The sequence below is a fragment of the Mrakia frigida genome (genome assembly GCF_051309035.1).
Source record: "Mrakia frigida strain ATCC 22029 unplaced genomic scaffold BDY24scaffold_5, whole genome shotgun sequence".
Lineage (NCBI taxonomy): Eukaryota > Fungi > Basidiomycota > Tremellomycetes > Cystofilobasidiales > Mrakiaceae > Mrakia > Mrakia frigida.
The window spans coordinates 242,625-259,585 of NW_027481276.1; the positions used below are offsets into that span (position 1 = coordinate 242,625).

At 54.9% G+C, this 16,961-nt stretch overlaps 5 protein-coding genes across 5 annotated transcripts; 3 read left to right on the plus strand and 2 right to left on the minus strand.

Moving 5' to 3' along the window:
• The first annotated feature begins 217 nt into the window (after window positions 1-217).
• On the plus strand, window positions 218-2,676 carry BDY24DRAFT_379153 (lunapark family zinc ribbon domain-containing protein). Its single transcript, XM_076639018.1, has 7 exons — window positions 218-387; window positions 515-804; window positions 900-958; window positions 1,320-1,444; window positions 1,568-1,838; window positions 1,939-2,154; window positions 2,272-2,676. The coding sequence occupies exons 1-7, from the start codon at window positions 361-363 to the stop codon at window positions 2,586-2,588; spliced, it is 1,305 nt and encodes a 434-aa protein (XP_076499462.1). The 5' UTR covers window positions 218-360; the 3' UTR covers window positions 2,589-2,676.
• Window positions 2,677-3,664: 988 nt separating this feature from the next.
• Window positions 3,665-5,398, minus strand: BDY24DRAFT_229524 (uncharacterized protein). Its single transcript, XM_076636625.1, has 3 exons — window positions 4,387-5,398; window positions 4,013-4,293; window positions 3,665-3,913 (listed from the first exon to the last, which is right to left on the minus strand). The coding sequence occupies exons 1-2, from the start codon at window positions 5,309-5,311 to the stop codon at window positions 4,115-4,117; spliced, it is 1,104 nt and encodes a 367-aa protein (XP_076499463.1). The 5' UTR covers window positions 5,312-5,398; the 3' UTR covers window positions 3,665-3,913; window positions 4,013-4,114.
• Window positions 5,399-6,364: 966 nt separating this feature from the next.
• On the plus strand, window positions 6,365-8,804 carry BDY24DRAFT_438827 (uncharacterized protein; the record flags this gene model as incomplete). The annotated part of the gene is made up of 11 exons (XM_076644396.1): window positions 6,365-6,762; window positions 6,892-6,967; window positions 7,187-7,259; window positions 7,339-7,445; window positions 7,550-7,599; window positions 7,679-7,757; window positions 7,874-7,884; window positions 8,007-8,084; window positions 8,167-8,273; window positions 8,359-8,441; window positions 8,542-8,804. Exons 1-11 carry the CDS (start codon window positions 6,637-6,639, stop codon window positions 8,802-8,804), a joined length of 1,053 nt encoding a protein of 350 aa, XP_076499464.1. The 5' UTR covers window positions 6,365-6,636.
• Window positions 8,805-10,293: 1,489 nt separating this feature from the next.
• Window positions 10,294-11,079, minus strand: BDY24DRAFT_412503 (uncharacterized protein; the record flags this gene model as incomplete). Its single annotated transcript, XM_076643069.1, has 1 exon — window positions 10,294-11,079. One exon carries the CDS (start codon window positions 11,077-11,079, stop codon window positions 10,294-10,296), a length of 786 nt encoding a protein of 261 aa, XP_076499465.1.
• Window positions 11,080-11,953: 874 nt separating this feature from the next.
• On the plus strand, window positions 11,954-16,312 carry BDY24DRAFT_379163 (P-loop containing nucleoside triphosphate hydrolase protein). Its single transcript, XM_076639019.1, has 13 exons — window positions 11,954-12,330; window positions 12,795-12,905; window positions 13,059-13,260; window positions 13,355-13,426; window positions 13,510-13,666; window positions 13,762-13,801; window positions 13,876-13,961; window positions 14,052-14,264; window positions 14,358-14,635; window positions 14,734-14,906; window positions 14,996-15,082; window positions 15,176-15,253; window positions 15,340-16,312. Exons 1-13 carry the CDS (start codon window positions 12,125-12,127, stop codon window positions 16,004-16,006), a joined length of 2,370 nt encoding a protein of 789 aa, XP_076499466.1. The 5' UTR covers window positions 11,954-12,124; the 3' UTR covers window positions 16,007-16,312.
• Window positions 16,313-16,961: the final 649 nt, after the last annotated feature.

Here is a 16,961-nt window from a genome sequence, read left to right on the forward strand (position 1 = left end):
TCGAGTTCGCTACCCCGGACTTCGAGAGTGAGGAGGAGAGGAGCGTGTTGAAAGGAAAGGGAGGAGGGGGGGATGAAGAGCTCGCGAGAGGACGAGGCTGCCGCTGAGAGATGGATTCCGTGCAATTTCGTTCCTGCCCTCTGCTTGAAGGGTGGTATGAGACGAAGCTGAAGTTTCTGAGCTCTTGGGTGTTGGGTGTTGCCAAGGGAATGGTCGACGCTGGAGGAGAAGGAGGGAGAAGGGGCGAAATAGTTGAGCTCACCTCCTCGTTTTTCTTTCTTTGACCTCAAACCTTCCCATCGCCCTTCCTTCGTTCCTTCTTTCTCCCCCATCCTCGTCAACCCTCGACTCAGGACGAATATGGGCATCTTGGATTGGTTCAGGAGGGTGAGTTTCCTATCCTTCTCCTCTCCCTTCAAAGACGCTGTCAGTCAGCTCATCATCTCCTCCTCCTTCCCCTCCCTTCCTCTTCCCCTTCCATCCGAACTTCCTTCGTCCCTCCTTCCTCCTGCAGAAACCTGAAGTCGACTTCGAGTCCCTGCTACAACAGCTCTCTACTGCTATCCAAGACAAGCAGCAACGGCTCTCGGAAATCAAGCTCAGGGAACGGAGAACGTCTCTCGTCTTCACCCTCTACGGCTTTGGATCCTGGCTCCTTTACGCCGTTCTCTGGTGGTTGAACGTCCTCCCTCTGGGTCTCATCGGTTTCGGAGGATCACAGGAGGATGGAGAAGAGTCTTCGTGGGAGGATGGTCTGGGCGGAGTAATCGTTCTTGCCCTGCCAGCTGTAGTGGGACCGTTCGGGTGAGTCGAGTCAAGCTCAACATCGAAGGAGTGGTGGGTGCGAAGATCTCGAGCTGATCCTCTCGCTCCTTCGCGGTCCTGTTCGCTTCTAACAGTATCATGTTCATCAGGAGGATCGTCAAGATGTGGTACACTAGACAGGAGACTCATGAAGGTGAGTTTTCTGCTGAGGGAAAGGAGGGCAAAAGGACGAGGGAGTCGACCTCTATGACGAGGACCGTCTCGATCTTCGACCACTGCTGCTCTTCCCGATAGAAGCAGAGGCAGCCAGAAGGGTCTGTGTATGAACTCTGGAACGAGACGAAGCTCGTTGCAGGTCTCTTGGTGGATCTGGCTCTTGGGAGAACAGAAGGAGCTGCCACGTCGAGCTCCTCACACCTCCACCCTCTTTCTCCTCTTCTCGACCTACTCATAGCAGCTCTACGGGACTGCATTTCCATCTCAAATTCAACGAAGAAGGACGATGGAACTGACCTGCTCTTCGCTCTGTTCATTTTCCTTTCCTTTCCCCACAGAGAAGCAGCTTCGAGACCTTCGAATCAAACAACGAACGACCATTGAGGATATCAAGAAGAAGACCAACTACTACACGACCAAGAACCTTCTTGAACGATACGACGACGGCCCGGGTGCTGGAAAGGTTCGTTCTACTCCTCTTTCTTATCTTTCCTTTCAAACGGGGACGTGTTCGACGACGGATTCTTCGACGACGACGCGTCGACAGTGAAGCCTGATCGACTTTCATTATCCTTCTCCTCCACAGGGACCTCAGCAGCAACAACCCGTCCCGGCCAACCCTCAAGAGCCTTCCTCTCTCCGCCGACGAGCCTTCCCAGTCCCTCCTGACGTTCGACAACGAGCGATCTCGACTCCCTCCTCCCCAGCGGGCTCTCCCTCTCCAGCTCCTCGAAACCAAAGCAATCCTTCGTCCCCTCTCGCGCCTGGTCCTCTCGGTGGGGGAACTCCTCATCCTCCTGGCTCGATGGTTCAGCAACAACAGCAGCAGAACCCTTCCACTCCCTTCAACAACCCCCGTGAGCTTCCGTCTCCTCCCTCTCTCCTCTCCTTTTGCGCGCCGAGAGGCTGACCTGGCTCTTCGTCGTCGTCTTCTTCTTCTCCTCGCCGCATCACTAGAACAACAGCAGTTCCCTTCCTCTCCCTTCGCTCCTCAACCTATCGCTCCCCCAACTCCTCCCGTCAAGCAGTGGTACGATCGTCTCGCCGACGCCGTTCTCGGAGAAGATCCCTCGACGTCCAGGGCAGGAGGTAACTTCAGCAAGTTTGCGTTGGTGTGTGAAAAGTGCTTCGCTTGGAATGGGCTGGTAGAAGAGAAACAGTGGAGTGAGATGCGTGAGTCTTCGTCTCTCTCTCTCTCTCTCTCTCTCTCACACACTCTCCCGTCGGCGTCGTTCTCTCTTCCTCGAACTGACGCTTCGGAATCTCTGTCGATCCCTCCCTCCTCTACAGAATACATCTGCCCGAAATGCTCCCACTTCAACCCTTCCCCAAACTCCCGACTCAACCCCCCCAACCCTTCGTCCATCTCCCTCCCAGCTTCGACCTCCTCCTCGTCCTCGTCGTCCCTCACTCGAACGCCTCATCAGCTCGCTCAGTCAACAACCTCGACCGACCTGGGGGAAGTCGAGACGCCTGTCAAGACCAAGAAGGCTGCAGCTTCGAAGAAGGGTGGGAACGGGAAGAAGAAGGTCGTCGTGGTGGAGGAGGAGGAAGAGGAGTTCGAGGAGGCGGAGGAAGGGATGGATGTAGACGAGGAAGGGAGATGAGTTTGGGACTTTGGGGATCGTCTTGTTCGGTTAGTTTCTCGTATGTAGCTTGTTTCCTACTGGATGAGATCGTTGTGTTCCTTCGGTATCTCGTACTGGCCTCGAGAAGAGACGAAGCGGGCGGGGGAGGGAGACGCGTCGGCGAAATCGGCGAGGGAGACCATTACTACAGGTTCACGGTCTGCTACGAGGTCGCTGGGACATCGGGTGCGTCTCTCTAAGTATTCCCTATTAAGCGACGTCCTAAAGACCAACCCCATACAAAAGCGAGACCTCAAAGAGACGCGTTGGTTGGGACTCTCCCTCCTCTTCTGCCCGACTCTCTCTTTCTCTCTCTCTCTCTCTTTTCCAATTAGACGAGCAGCAAGCCCCAAAAAAAGAAAAACGAGCATAAGTAACACACAACCTTGCACAGACAGAAAGACCTCCAATAAATAGATAAACTCTAAAAACCTCTATTAACTCCTCCTGCCCTCCCTCCCCAAATCTATCTCTCCAACCCTTTAACCAACGCCATCCAATTCTGCTCCTTCCAACCGCTCCCTTTCCCACCCTTCGTCTTCCCGACCATGGCCCCGACCTTGACCCCGACATCATGCCAGTCCCAGCCCCTCTCCAACAAGGCGAGCACCTCTCGTCTCAAGTTCCAATGCGTCCCCATCTCGACGCCTTCGGCCGAGTTGGTGCGGAGGAGCTTGATGGTTTCGAGAGGGGAGAGAGCGTGCGGTTGGGAGAGCGTGTAGCCGAACGAGGAGGAAGATTCCGAGGCTGAGGAAGCCGGGGTGAGGAAGGGGATCGAGAGGGAGAGGGAGAGAGGGAGGGAGAGCGGGGTGTGGGTCGCTAGGGAGGCGGGTAGGGAGGTGTTCGTTGGTTGGTTTTGGTTAGCGAGACGAACGGAACGAACAACGAGACGCGGTCTCGAAAAGAGCGAGCGAACGACTTCCTTCGAACGAAAAAAGGACACTCACCTCCCGAGCCCATCGAAATCAACACATCCAGCTCATCCATCGTCTTCCAGAACTGCATCTCTACACCCTCTCCCGCTCCCGCTCCCGTCCCTTCCTCCCAATCCCAATGCAGATCGACAACGTCCTTCAACCGCTTCGGAACGACAGGCTTGGTCGGTTTCTTTGCTGCTGCTGCTGCTGCTGTCCAAGGGACGATGGACGGAGGAGGGAGGATGATGTGGAGGAGGAACTGGGAGCGAGATTTGGTGGAGGAAGGGGAGGCCGTGTCGGGGAGGAAGGGAGCGTGAGGGTGCTCAGGGTCCGGTTGGGGAGGGTCGGTGAGGGATGGGGCCAGGTAGCCGAACGTTGTTGGGGAGGCTGGGAAGCGGTAAAGTAGGAAAGTGGAAGAAGGGAAAGAAAACGGTGTGAGCGTCTCAAAGAAAAAGGGAAGGAAAGAAAGAATGAGACGAGACTCACCGTCCAACTCCCTCTCCAAACTCCAGAACAACGCCTCGTAGCCCTCTCCGCTCCCGTCATCAATCACTCCCACATCCATCAGCGCAAACGTCCCCGCCCTCTTCACGGCCTGCTTCCTTCCAAGCTTCTTGGGTCCTCTCCAAGCGGCGCGTTTGAACGACGAGGGCAGAGGGAGGGAAGGGACGAAGGACGAGAAGGGGATGTGCTCGTATCCGTAGAACGAGAGGGAGGGTTGAGCGAGGGAGAGACGGGCAAAGTGGTTGGAGAGGAAGGGGATGGATCTGTTCATTCAAAAGGTGAGAGAAGGTCAGATCTTCAGACGAGAGCGAGACGCGTCGAACCCGAGGTCGGAGAGAGGGAGTGGGAAAACGAACGAAGGAGGTTGAGCGACGAGGATCGTGATGAACCCAAGTTGAGACCATGGACCGAGAATGTTGGGTGAGGTCCAGTGGGGTTTGGAAGGAGCGGCGGTGGTGGAGGAGGAGAGGAAGGCTTCGGGGTTGGAGAGGAAGCAAACGACGGGGAAACGGAGGGTCGAAGGGAGGAGGGAGTGAAGTTTGAGGAGAGAGGGGGTGAGGAGGGGGAGGCTAACATCGTAGATAGAAGACAAGAAGTCAGCTCAGGTCCTATGAGTCGAAGAGAGGGAGGGAAGGAGATAAAGGACGAGCGTCGTCGAACTAACTCGACTTCACAACTTCCCAACACGACTCCTCCTATTCCGCCCTCTGTATCTCCCAACCTCTTCTCCGCTGAAACCTTCTTTCCCGTCTCCAACTCTTTCCTAACCTGATCTATCCACTTGATCAACCCTTGCACCGCGAGCGAGGACTCGTCGACGTTCTCCTTTGGCACCCAGCTCTTTACACCTCCGGAGTTGATGCCAGGAAGGACGAGTTTCCCGTACGCGTCCAGTCCCTTCTGAACCGACAGCAGTCCCAGTAAGTCCTTGCTCGAATGAGTAGCGAGGACGAGGGTGTTGCCGTTGACTGAGACGAACTCGTCCTTGTCGAAAGGTTGTTGAGGTCGAGAAGGGCTCGACTTACGGTTCCCGTGGTCAGAGGAGGAATCCTTCCTCGCTTGTTCGAGAACTTTGCCCAGGTACTGCTGAAGATCTAAAGGATCTTCTCGACGAGGTGTTTGAGGGTAAGGAGTAGCGGGTCGTCGGTAGGAGGAAGAAAGGGAGGAGGAGGAAGCGGTCGAAGGGAGCAAGTCGAGGAGATGGAGGACTCCGATGCACAGGACGACGAGGATCCCAAGTCGAACAGGCCGAGATCGAGGGAGATGAGAGAGGATTCCCATCCAGTTCGTTCGATGCAGGGGAGGAGGAAAGAGAAGAATGTGGTTGGGAGCTGACGGACAAGGTTTCAGAAGGGAAGGAGGAGAGCTCGCGAGCTCAAAGTTCGGAATCTGTTGGAGTTTCCCTGGTTTGTCCTCCCACCATCACGACCGTACAACTCTAAAGGGACGACAAAGGGGATATATACCTCGTCTTGTCTGCGTCTTCTTACGTTTGAGCCTCTTGAGGAAAGAGCGTCAAAGGGAGGCGAAGAAGAGCGGAGGGGAAGGCGAGTCGAGCTCACCTTCTTTCCCTTCCTTCTCTTCATTCCCTTCCTTCCTTCCTTCAAACCGCGCGATGTCCTCAACCTCAAGCTCGTCTTCAAAGCTCACTCCCTCCTCTATCTACCAATTTTCAGCTCTCCTCTTATCGCCACCGATTCTGCTCTCTCAGCAGCCCTTCGAGCTCGACACCTCCCCCCGTTCGCGGCTACTCAAACGACGAGCTCAACAAGCGGCTTCGACGATGTGGGAGCAGCATTGATCTCGTCAATTCTACAGATGAATCGAAGCTAGACGCTCTGGAGCTTCGGGATCTAGCTGGAATACAAAGGGAAAGAAAAGCTGCCTCGTTCTTTGGTGAGCTTCTGTTTCGCTTCTCCCTCCTCCCTCCCTCGGCTCGTTCTCTCTCCTTTCGATGTCGACTCTTCTTGTTCTTCAACCCCTCTCTCTCTCTCAGCTGGAGTGCGACCTTGCTCCTCTGGACTCGCCATCGTTGTCTCTCTGGCTCGACTGCTTCTCTCGAAGAGGAGCTCTCCGTTGGACGAACCGATCTTCGGATCATCCCTCGACACATCCTCACTCAGCCATCAAACCTCTCCCCTTTGACTCTCGCGTTCTTCTCTTCGGTCGAACGGAATCTCCAACAGTGTAGGGACTGTTTCTCTTTGGAGTGACGCAGCAGGAAAGCCCAGTTCGACGTAGAGAAGAGCCTATGGAACGGAAGACGCGTCGTCGACGACTAAACCCTCGTCGACTTCCCATCTTTCCTTCCTTCCTTCCAGCAAACTCGCCGCCTAGAATCTCGGATTTGGGTCTCTACTTTGGGTAGGTCCGGTCTCCAGCCCTCCTGCAATTGTTCCCTACCGCTTCGGCGGTACCAGGGGGAAGTGAAATCTGAGATTCCTCCTTCTGACTCTCTTCTCTCCCCTTCCTCTCTCCTTCCAGCCACCACCATCATCTAGAGACCTAGACCTAGAATTTCATTCTCTCCTCTCACGTCGGACACTCCCTCCTTCGCCCTCTCCCTTCAGCAACTCGCCCTTTCAATCTCTCGATCAGCCACGACGATGCTTCTCGCTCCCTCCGCCTCCCTCTTCGCTCTTTCCCTCGTCCTCACCCTTCTTCTGGCCAGTTCAACGCTTGTTACAGCACAAGTGCTCGCTCAATATCCCAATGGTCCAGAAAACCCACCTGTGAGTTTGGGTGAAAGAAGGGAACGCGAGAAGAGGAACGATCGGGAGCAGCCAGCAACGTCTCTTCCCTTCCTTCCCTTCATTCAACGGACCTTTCTGACCGCCTCCAATTCTCTTGGTTCTTCACAGGCCCCCTTCCTAGCTTCTCCCACTGCAAGAGTCAACGCTTCCTCCTTCTCCAGGCTCGTTACCGTCAATTCGATCGGTGCGCGTCGTTCCCTCCCTCTTCCCTCTCTCTCCTTCTCCCTTCGCCCACTCACCTCCCTTACGTTCCACACATCTCTTCCTCCCAGACGACTTCTGTCTCTTCGGACCTCCCGAACCAGGCCCGTCCCCCTGCCCACCCTCTCTCTCCTCTCTTTCCCCTTCACCCGTCGGCTGAACCCTCTCCTCCTTCTCCCTCTTTCTTCCTCCTTTCGTTCAGGACCCGAATCCGTCATCGGGAACGTCGAACCCATCGTAGTCGCCTACTGCCTCCAGGCTCGAAACAACGCCAGGTTCGTAGCTGTTTGCCGCTCGTTTCAACTCGCATCGTTCCTTAAGGGCTGATCTTTCGATCCCTCTTTTCTTCTCCAGGTTGATTCCCGACGGAACCATCTACTCTGCCCACTTCATCAGAACTCCTCTCTACGTGCAGATCCAAGGGTTCTTCGATGGAACGAAGATCAATATCCCTTATGGAGGTCTGTTCGACTCCTCGTTGGGTCTTCGTTTCGCTTCGACGCGTCTCCTGGTCGTCGTCGACGTTCATTCGCTGACCCTGCCTTATGGCTCTCGGTGTGAGCAGACACGGGAGGAGAACTTGATCCTCATGGAGCTCAGAACCAGGGGAACCCTGTTCGTCTCAAATCGTTTCGTTTCGTTCGAGACGCGTCCGAGCTGACCTCTTCCTTTTTCCTCTTTTCGCTTCCAACAGGTCGGCGGGAACGTTACCTCCAACGTTAGCGGCGAAGACGTATTTTACGAGGAGTGGATGAGCTTCATTTCGTTCGATCGGGCGTAACATGTCTCTCCTCGAGGCGATGGAGTCTTGATCGCGAGACGAGTAGACGACTCGCCTTTGCTGACCTCGGTTCTCTCCTCTTTGCTTTACTCTTTCCTGCTCCTTCAGAATTCTGCATCGTGAGTTCACTCTCCATCTCACGACACAGACAGATGACTCGATCCTGAGCTGTAGCTGAACTTCGGTCTTTCTTCTTCTTGTGCACTCGTTCTCTTCCTTCCTCCTTTCCTTTCTCTCAAAGCGAATCTGCATCGCCGAAACGCCTACTGTTCCAGCTGCTCTTCAGTGCGAGCATGAGCTTGATGTGATGGGCTGTAGGGTTCGTTCGCTTCTCTCTATCTTTGTCGCTTCTCGTCCTTCGTCTCGACCCGACTGACTTCCTTTCTCTTTCCTTCGTTCAGTTCGTCATGCCAGGGGACTATAGCAACAACTCGTTCACCTCGTGCGAAGGAGAAGCGGCTGCTCCCCCTGGACTTTACCTCCAGCCCGACGGATCGACTTCGACTTTGTTCGTCCCAGTTAACCGTCTCTCGACTCGACGCGTCGCTGACTCGATCCACTCCCTTTTTTTCCTCTTCCTCCTTCTCTCTCAGCCGTCAAGGAATGCCCGTAACTCCTGCCGCTGCCTACGCAACTCCAGCGACTTCGAACTGCGTCTCAACGAGCTCCATTTCCAGTTCGTCCTCTCCCCTCCCTTCCGTTTCCTTTTCCCGCTTCCCACCACCTTCAACTGACTCCTCCATCCTTCTTACCATCTCTTCTACTCCCCCGCTCAGACGGTCTCTCCCTCTCCACCACCTCCTCAGCCCGTCCAACCTCCTCCTCCTCAGCTCCAGCAAAAATCTCCTCGTCGACCTCGAATGGGGACGACGCGTCGAAACCAGCAGCGGCTACTTCAGCGCCGAGTTCGTCGACTGGAGTTGGATCAAGTGGCGCCGGGAGAAGAGCTGGTGGGGTGTCGGAGAGGGGAGGGATGTGGGTCACTTGGGGGGTCGGGATGGTAGTGTTCGGAGGAGCGGGAGGAGTGCTGCTCGTGTAGATAGAGCTTGGGTTGTGGTAGGTTTCTCGTTTTGAGTTGTCCTTTCTCCTCTCGTCTGTTTTAGTCTACCTTCTTTAGGTTTTCCTTCTCAAAAAACATGGACTTCTTTGATTCAACTGCCGTCCTGACACGAGCGGGCGAGACGGACCCAGCCTTCGCTCTCTTCGCTTCTCATGTGCTGAGAGATGTCGATCACGTCCTGCGACAATCGTGTTTCTCGATAACCTTAGACTCTGACCTCGAGAGCGGGAGGGACAAAGCTGGAAGGTTGACCTCGAGAGGAGAAGGAGGACGCCTGGACGTGGGTTGATTTTGTGCAAGGAGGGTTAATTTCGTGTTGAAAGGACGAACTTTAAGTACGAACTGCAGCCTTGAGCATAGCAATCTTTTTCCATAACCACTCCTGAGCTTTGCCAGCTCCTCGAACGAAATGGAAGAGATCAAACGAGAGGTCGAGCGCGTCGCAGCTCGTTTTCCACCCCTCGGAACCAGACACTCGCATCTCCAACTCATGAAGACCGCTGAACACGAGAATTCAGTCTCTACGAATCAGAGCATCCCCGTCCTCCTCCTTTGCCCAGGTTCAACGCAAACCGTTTCATCTACCATCTCTCTCTCTCTTCCTTCCTCCCTGGCGACCGCTTTTTTTTTCTCCCTCCTTCCCCTTTCGCCGTTTCCGCGAGCAACCTGGTCAGTCTAAGCATCTTCTTCGTTTGGTATAGAAGTCAGCAATGTCGCGGCCTTTTGTAAGCGCTTAGAGGAGTACTTAGGGAAGGAGGAAAGGAAGTCGAGCTTGCGTCGGTCGTTGTGCGTCGCGCGATCTTGGGGTTTGCACGGTCCTTCACTTTCTCGTACTTCGCCCTTTTTTTTTTTTGGCGTTTCTAAACAGCTTAATCAGCTAACTGTATTTCACGGAGGCGGAACAAATCATCTGCTTGCAGCGATGGCTGAGGCGAACCGAAAGGCGACTTGAACGACGGGGCTGAAGAAGTTGAGCTCGAGCTCTGAAAGCGGAGGAGGGCTCTCTCTTGCTCCCCAACTCCTTCCTTCCCCGAAACCCTCCTTTTCGCCGTTGACGTCGCTTCTAGTCACAGGGAAGGATCTTGGGACTGGGGCTAGACGAGCAGCTTTACTAGCCAAGCCGAGGGAGCTTCTTACATAGGAAGAGTTCGAGCTCGACCCCTTCAATCCCTCGCCCGGCCGTCCTCCCTTCGACCTTTTTCGGTAGCTTCACCCTCCCTCGACGATCAGTTTAAACTCTCTATCGACCTATCACTAGGGTCCTCCTTTGCATCTTTCTGAAGTTTAGAGCACGCAGATGCTTGGAGGGAGGGGGTACAGTAGCGGTTTGCTGGTCAGTTGAGCTCGATTCCTCTCCTCCTCTCCTCCCTCCTTCCCTCTTCTCTTGCTTCTCTTTCTCGTTCCATCTCGAACTAAGCTGACTTCCTTTCCTCTCGCAGACACTCGTGAACGTCATCCGATCTCTGCTTTAAACCCACAGCGTTCCCTTCCCACTGCCGCTACTCCTGTTCTCCTGCTCGTCCTCTTCCTCCCACCACCCGGCCTCCAGCAGATCTCCCTTCAACCCAACCACGTCCCCTTCATGCTCCTCTTCGACGTCCTCCAGCACCGCACTGAGCTTGCTCCCTCTTGCTCCCAACTCCAAAGGCGACAACGACTCCACGGCCTCCTCCTCGTCGTCCTTCCCGCTCGCCAACGTCGAGCCGTCGTCGTCGTCTTCCTCGTCTTCTCGCTCCTCTTCCTCCTCGACCACGACTCCCAGTCTCTCGCTCCCAGATGATCTCTGTACCCAACCTCCCTCGCCAATCGTCGTTCTCTCGACCGCTCTCATCAAGCCCATCACCCTCTCCTCGATGATCTCTCCGTCCTCTTCCCCGATTTCGAGCTGAGGGAGGTTCGGTGACACGAGCAGCTCCAACGGAATAGTAGGAAAGATTCGTCCCAGGAGGAGAGGTGGCAGAATCGGAGGGAACGGTTGAGCGAACATGAGCGGCGAGGAGAAACGCGCCGCCGGTCGAGGCAAGGGCAGGAGGAGGAGGGGCAGTGGAGGAGAGAGAAGGGGAGGTAGGAGGACGGTGCCGAGAGCAGGTCGATCAAGGGAGAGGTGGGAGTTTGGAGAGGTAGTTCTGAGGGTGGAGTCGTTGGAGGTGGCAGGCGAGGAAGAGAAGGAGGAGGAAGGAGAAGCGGTCGACTTGGAGGGACTCGGAGGGTTGAGGAGGAGGTCTTCCTGGTTTGCTGATGGAGGGGTGTGCATGCTCTGCTTTTTGAGGTGAAGGAGGACGATGTTTTGGTGCCTGGTTTAGTTTTTCTGGTTCGGAGGTGGTGGTGGAAGGGGGAGGGAAGAGGGAGAAGCGACGTTACAATCCTTTTCTCGTCCAAAGCCAACATTTTGTTCTTCTTCTCGGAGCCAGGCCTATCGGCGATCGCCCGGGGATTCGATTTCTACACAGATATCAAACCTCGGTGCTCTGATCTTCGACTACCTTCGTGAAGGAAAGGAAGTAGAAAGAAGACGAGAGAAGGGCGGGATCGAAAGCTGAGCAAAGGGAGTGTTAGATCCGATGGGATCCGCAGAAAATCGTCTGGGGAGGTGATCGTTTTTTTTTCTGGTAGCTGGCAGATTACGCTCGAGGGCTGGCTTGTCAAAATCAACAACAGCTGAGGAGCTGCTCGATTCCCCTCGGTATAGGACGCACGTCGCGTCTCCTCCCCCAAGGAGTGTTCGACCGCCCCCTCCCCCCCCCGTTCTGCCCTTTTGAGAGCGTATGGTCCCTAGAAACAAGTGAACGAGATACACGTACTGATCCTACAAGATCGGAGGGGCATTCGACGTACTCACATTGTCGTCGTCGCGTCGCGTCCCTCGAGAGTCCCCTTCGACGCCTTCCTCGGCCCTGCAACCTGAAAATGTTACTTCGTGTGACAAAAGCTGTGCTAAAGAAGCTGATCTCCATCACGCTTCTTCGTCGTCGGTTTCCCTTCCCTCCCTTTTGCCACGAAGACCCGGTGTCGATTTCTCTCGCTCTTTCCAGATAGACTACCCCAGAAAACTACAAGCGTTTTTTTTTTTGCCTTTGCTCTTCTCGAAGAGGTCGCTCTATCGATCGTTGTTTTTTTCCGCTCGTGCGTTGGGACGGTGCCCGGACCTAGAAAGAAAAACAAAGCGCGCGGGTGCTTTTCCTTTTCGCTCTCTCTTTCCCTTTCCTTCCCTCCCCTCCCAACGACCAGCAACCCGACAACACCCCTCCTTTCTCTCCCCCCCCCTCCTTCCCTCTTCGGCCCTTCCACCTCCCCCCAGGATGGCTTCGAGCTCGTCAGCTCCTCGGAAAGGAAGCAGCAACCCACAGCAACAGCAACAGCAGAGGATCCGAATCGCCTGTCGAGTTCGACCCAGTTTGCAGCATGAGCTCGACAGGATGCTCACTCCCAAGGAAGACGATGAGATTGAGTGTGGAGAGGAAGGGACGATCAGCTGTATGAGTAAAGGATCGAGATACAAGTTTAGGTGAGTACGTACCAGAGGAAAGAGAGAACGGATGGGATTTTGAGGTCGCAAGGAGGGAAGGCAAAGGGAGGTGGAGACAGAAGATGGCTCGCTCGTCCGGACTCGGACTGGATGCAAATCCCAGGCCGAAAATGTCTGAGGGATGAATGGAAGGGGTGGTTGTGGAGTAGGAAGGGTCAGAGAGACCTGAGTCGCTGTGGACTAGGCAGGGATATGGAGGGAAAGAAGGAAGGAAGGGAAGGGAGGCTCGAGCTCGAAGGACCGCCAACGTTCTCAGCTCGTTCACACCTTCCATCCATTCTGCACGAGTCTCAAACTTCTCTGGGAAGAAGATAAGAGCTATATCTTTCTCCAAGTGGTCGCCATCTCCACATCTTGAAGCTTTGAGTCGGCAGAAGCTCGAGTTGACTGACAATCTCTTCTCCTTCCTTCCTCCTCCCGCCTCCCTTCTCATCCGCCAACAGCTTCGACTCAGTCCACTCTCCTACCTCAACTCAAGCCGAAGTATTCAACAGCGACATCGTCCCTATGCTCGATAAAGTCTACTCAGGGATGTCGTGCACCGTCTTCTCCTAGTTCGTCCCTTCCTCGTTCACCTCACCTTCGCCTAGCTCTTCAGCCCTCCCGCACCCCTTCCATTCCTCCTGCGTCGCTTTCATCTCTCCTCGTACCTTTTGACGAATCTCAAGCTGACCAACCTCTTCCCTTCTGGCCTCTTCTTCTCGCAGTGGTGTCACTGGATCTGGAAAGACTCATACGATGCAGGGACTCGCTACTTCGTCGAAGGAGAGTGGCATCATCCCTCGGACGATCAAAGCGCTCTTCCAGAAACAAGCTCGGATGAAGAAGGTCCGGATCGAGGTCAGCATGGAGTATCTAGAGATCTACTGCGACGACTGCTTTGATCTGCTCACGGAGCCTCCGGTGGGAGTGAGTCTTCGCCGTCTCTCGTTTTCGTGTTTTGGGAGTTGTTGACCTCGTCGACTGACCTTTCCTTTCTTCTCCTTCCTTCCCTTTTCTACAGGGAAAACCTCGTCCGAAGATCGCAGTCTTGACCAACAACGAGGGGAAGAACATCGTTCACAACTTGACTCGAGTTCGTGCTTCTCCTTGCTTCCGCTCTAGGCTCCCCGACGTCGTCCTGATCAGCTCGTTCTTCTCTCTCTCTCTCTCCTCCAGATCGTCATTTCTTCAGCTCAGGAGTTCGACGACATCTACAACAATGCTGCCTCGTACCGGTCGACTGCTTCGACGAAGCTCAACGCTCAGTCGTCGAGGTCTCACGCCGTCCTGGCGATTGAGGTGAGGACGGAGGAGGTCTGCGAGGGAGGGAAGAGTGAGTTACCCGTCTTCATCCTGTTTCGATCAACTCTAGTTCGACGATGAAGGGGAACGGACATCTGACTCTTGCTTCACCTTGCTCTTGTTCAGTTCTCGTTGGGAGAATCAACCTCGTCGATCTCGCTGGAAGGTCCGTCGCGGCTCGTCTCGTCTTTCGATATTCGACGTCTTGATGCTGACCTTCTTCGTCTTCATATCCTCCAGCGAAAATAACAAGCTCACTGGAAACGACAAGATGCGAATGGCCGAGAGTTCTGCGATCAACAAATCTCTCACGGTGCTCGGAAACGGTGCGTCGGTCTCTCTTCATCTCTTCCTTCCGCTTTCTTGCTCTCGTTCCAAGTCCCCGATTGCTGACTTGAACTATCGAACTCCTTCAGTCATCGACGCTGTCAACAAGGGTCACGCCCGAGTTCCCTATCGTGATTCCAAGCTCACTCGAATCCTTCAAGACACCCTCGGAGGATCGTCCGTCGGACTTCTCATCTGCAACATCTCTCCAGGAGCTACCTTCCGTCAAGACACCCTCAACACTCTCAACTTCGCCACTCGCACCAAGGAAGTCGAAAACAGGGCCGTCGTCAACGAAAGAGGTCCGTTGTTTCACCTCGTCTCGCCTCCCGAAAGCGTTTCGCTGATCCTTTGCCCTTTCCTTCCTCCTTCCATATCGTTCCCTTCTCGCTCAGCTGCCGCTCCCCTCGTCAAACCTCACTTCGCCGCTCTCACCAAACCCGTCCGCCAGCAAGCGCCCGTGTTTCGAGACAACCTCGGTCCTCCGTCGCGTCCAACTCCCGTCTCGTCTCGTCCGTCGTCCGCTCTCGGTGGAGGAGGAGGAGGAGTCGTGCGGAAAGTCTTTGGAACCGTCTCTAGTAACCAGATTGACTCGAGAGTGGTGGTTTCGGCGGCTGGTGGGATGAAGAAGGGGAAGGGGAAGGAGATCGTCGAGGACGAGGGAAGCGTTCAGGTTCGTCTCCGGTTCCTTTCCGCAGAGACTTCCGTTTCTCGGAATCGAGCATAGGCTGACCTCTAACTCTCCCTTCTCTCTCTTTTGCTCCTGTTCAGCTTCAGATCCAGAAGCTCGTCAATGAAGAAGTCAATCGGCAGCTCGCCGTCCTCGCTCAGGAGCAGGATCGAAAGGCGGAGGAGGAGAAATCTCAGAGGGATCAGAAGCTTCAGATGTTGCTCGATCAGGAGGAGCAGAGGAATGCAAGGCTGACGGTGGTTGAGAGGGAGAGGTGAGCCTCGATCGAACGCTGAGTTGCTGGGAAGGAGAACGATGCTGACTTTTCTTCGTTTGTCTCTTCGGTCGCTTTCTCTTTGACAGCCAACAACGGAAGGCCAAGGACGAGGCTATGGATCACATGAACTCGGCTCGACAGCATCATGATCATGCTTACAAGAACGGGGACAGGTACGTCGGGCTCTCTCTCTCTGACTCGTTCTCGTCGCGTCGAGGTGACCCGAGACTGATCTCTTTCTTTCCCACTTTCTTTCTCCGATCCAGATCAAGTCTCTGCGAAGCTCTGCATCTCTATAGTCTAGCTTATGCCCTTCTCCCCGGAAACACCAGCTTGAAGAAGAGGTTCGTTCTCAGCTTCCGTCTTCTCCCTCCTCGTCGTCGCTCGAACTGACCTACCTACCCTCTCCGGCCTTCCTCTCCTGATCCAGAGTCGCCGAGCTTCAACTCTCCTACAACGATCCCTCCCTTCCCATCCCTCCTCGTAAATCAGTCGCAGCTGCAGCTCCTCCTCCTCCGCCTTCACCACCTCCTCCTCCTTCTCGACCCACCGCCTCAACCTCGAACCTCAAACGATCTCACAAGCAATCTGGTCTGGATCGTCTCTCCTCCGGACCCGTCGACTTCAACCCCGTCCCCGTCTCTCACATCGATCCTCCTCGACCCAAGAAGGCTCTCTCTTGTTCGACTGCCAAAGGGAAAGAACGAGCTCGAGTCTCTTCGGCGCCCGTGGATGAGGAGGAGGAAGAGATCGTTCCCGCTTCGAAACCCAAGAAGGTCGTCGCCGCCGCCGCTCCCAAGAAGTCACGAGCTCCCGCTAAGGTTTCACGGAAGAAGAAGGTCGAGAGTGACTCGGACCAGGACGAAGAGGAGTGGGATGAGAAGGACTCAGGGCTGGGAGAGGAGGAACGGGTCGAGCTGAAGACGAGGAAACCGAGGGCTGCCGCGACGAGGAAGAAGGCTGCTGTTGTTGTGGAGGAGAGTGAGGAGGATGATGACCTTGGGGGCTACGATGTAGATGGAGAGGAGGAGGAGGAGTGGCGACCTGAGCCTGTTGAGGCTGGTGGAGGCGGGAGGAAGGGAGGACGACGGGGCTAGATCGGTCGTTGTTGATGTTTTCGTTTTTCGTTTCTTTGGGCTTGCTCGTTCGTTTTTGCTCTTCTTCTTTCGCTCCTGGGTCACATATACTTTCTTGCTGCTACTCTTGCTTCACTATACCTACTTATTCTTCGACGATGTTCTCTCTTGACGATTTTTTCAATGACGTTTTCGCTTTCAGACGGGACATCGAAAAGCGGGAGGAGGTGTTCTGAAAGACAAGAACGAGGTGAAGTCGCACTGAAAGTCTGGCCTTTTCATAGCCGACACCTGTTTTCTTTCTCAGCGCCAAAACACGTATCTAGTACGCTTTTACTTGTGCTCTGGAATTATCATGATCAATCTCCGTCCGACGCGTCCCATCGCTTTCCCCGTCCTCTTCTTCCTCTCCTTCAGGCTAGTAAGTAAAAACGTTTAAATCGTGTATGGAAAAATAGCAGGCCCTCCCTTAGACTCTCGTCGTCAAACCTTCACCGCGCCCTCTCCAGCACCATCTTCCCGTTTTCCCTCCTCTCCGCGTCGTCCCTCTCCCTCTCTTCATCCCCCTCCCTCGCAACAGGGTTGTCCCTTTCCCCTCCTTCTCCTTTTATCTTCTCAAACGCATCTCCCTTTTCCTCTCGCTCTCCCATCCGCATCGACTCCCTGGCCTTCGGCTGCTCCGTCGTCGCCGCCGCTCGTTCCTTCTCCGAATCCAACCTCTCAGCTTTATCGAACGCCTCTTCCTTCGAGCCGTCGTGCCATCGTCGAGGAAAACACCCAGCGGTTCGGGAAGAGGATTCAGATCCCCACATCTCTACGAAGGTAACGACGACGCGAAAGAGAGGGGAGGGGGTCGGCGTCAGTCGAGACGAAACGGTGGGGAAGGAGAGATGAAGGAAACGAACTGGTTTGGAAGTACTGCTGAGCTCCTGTAACACATATGATGGCTGAGAGAAAGAGTGCAAGGGGAAGGAGT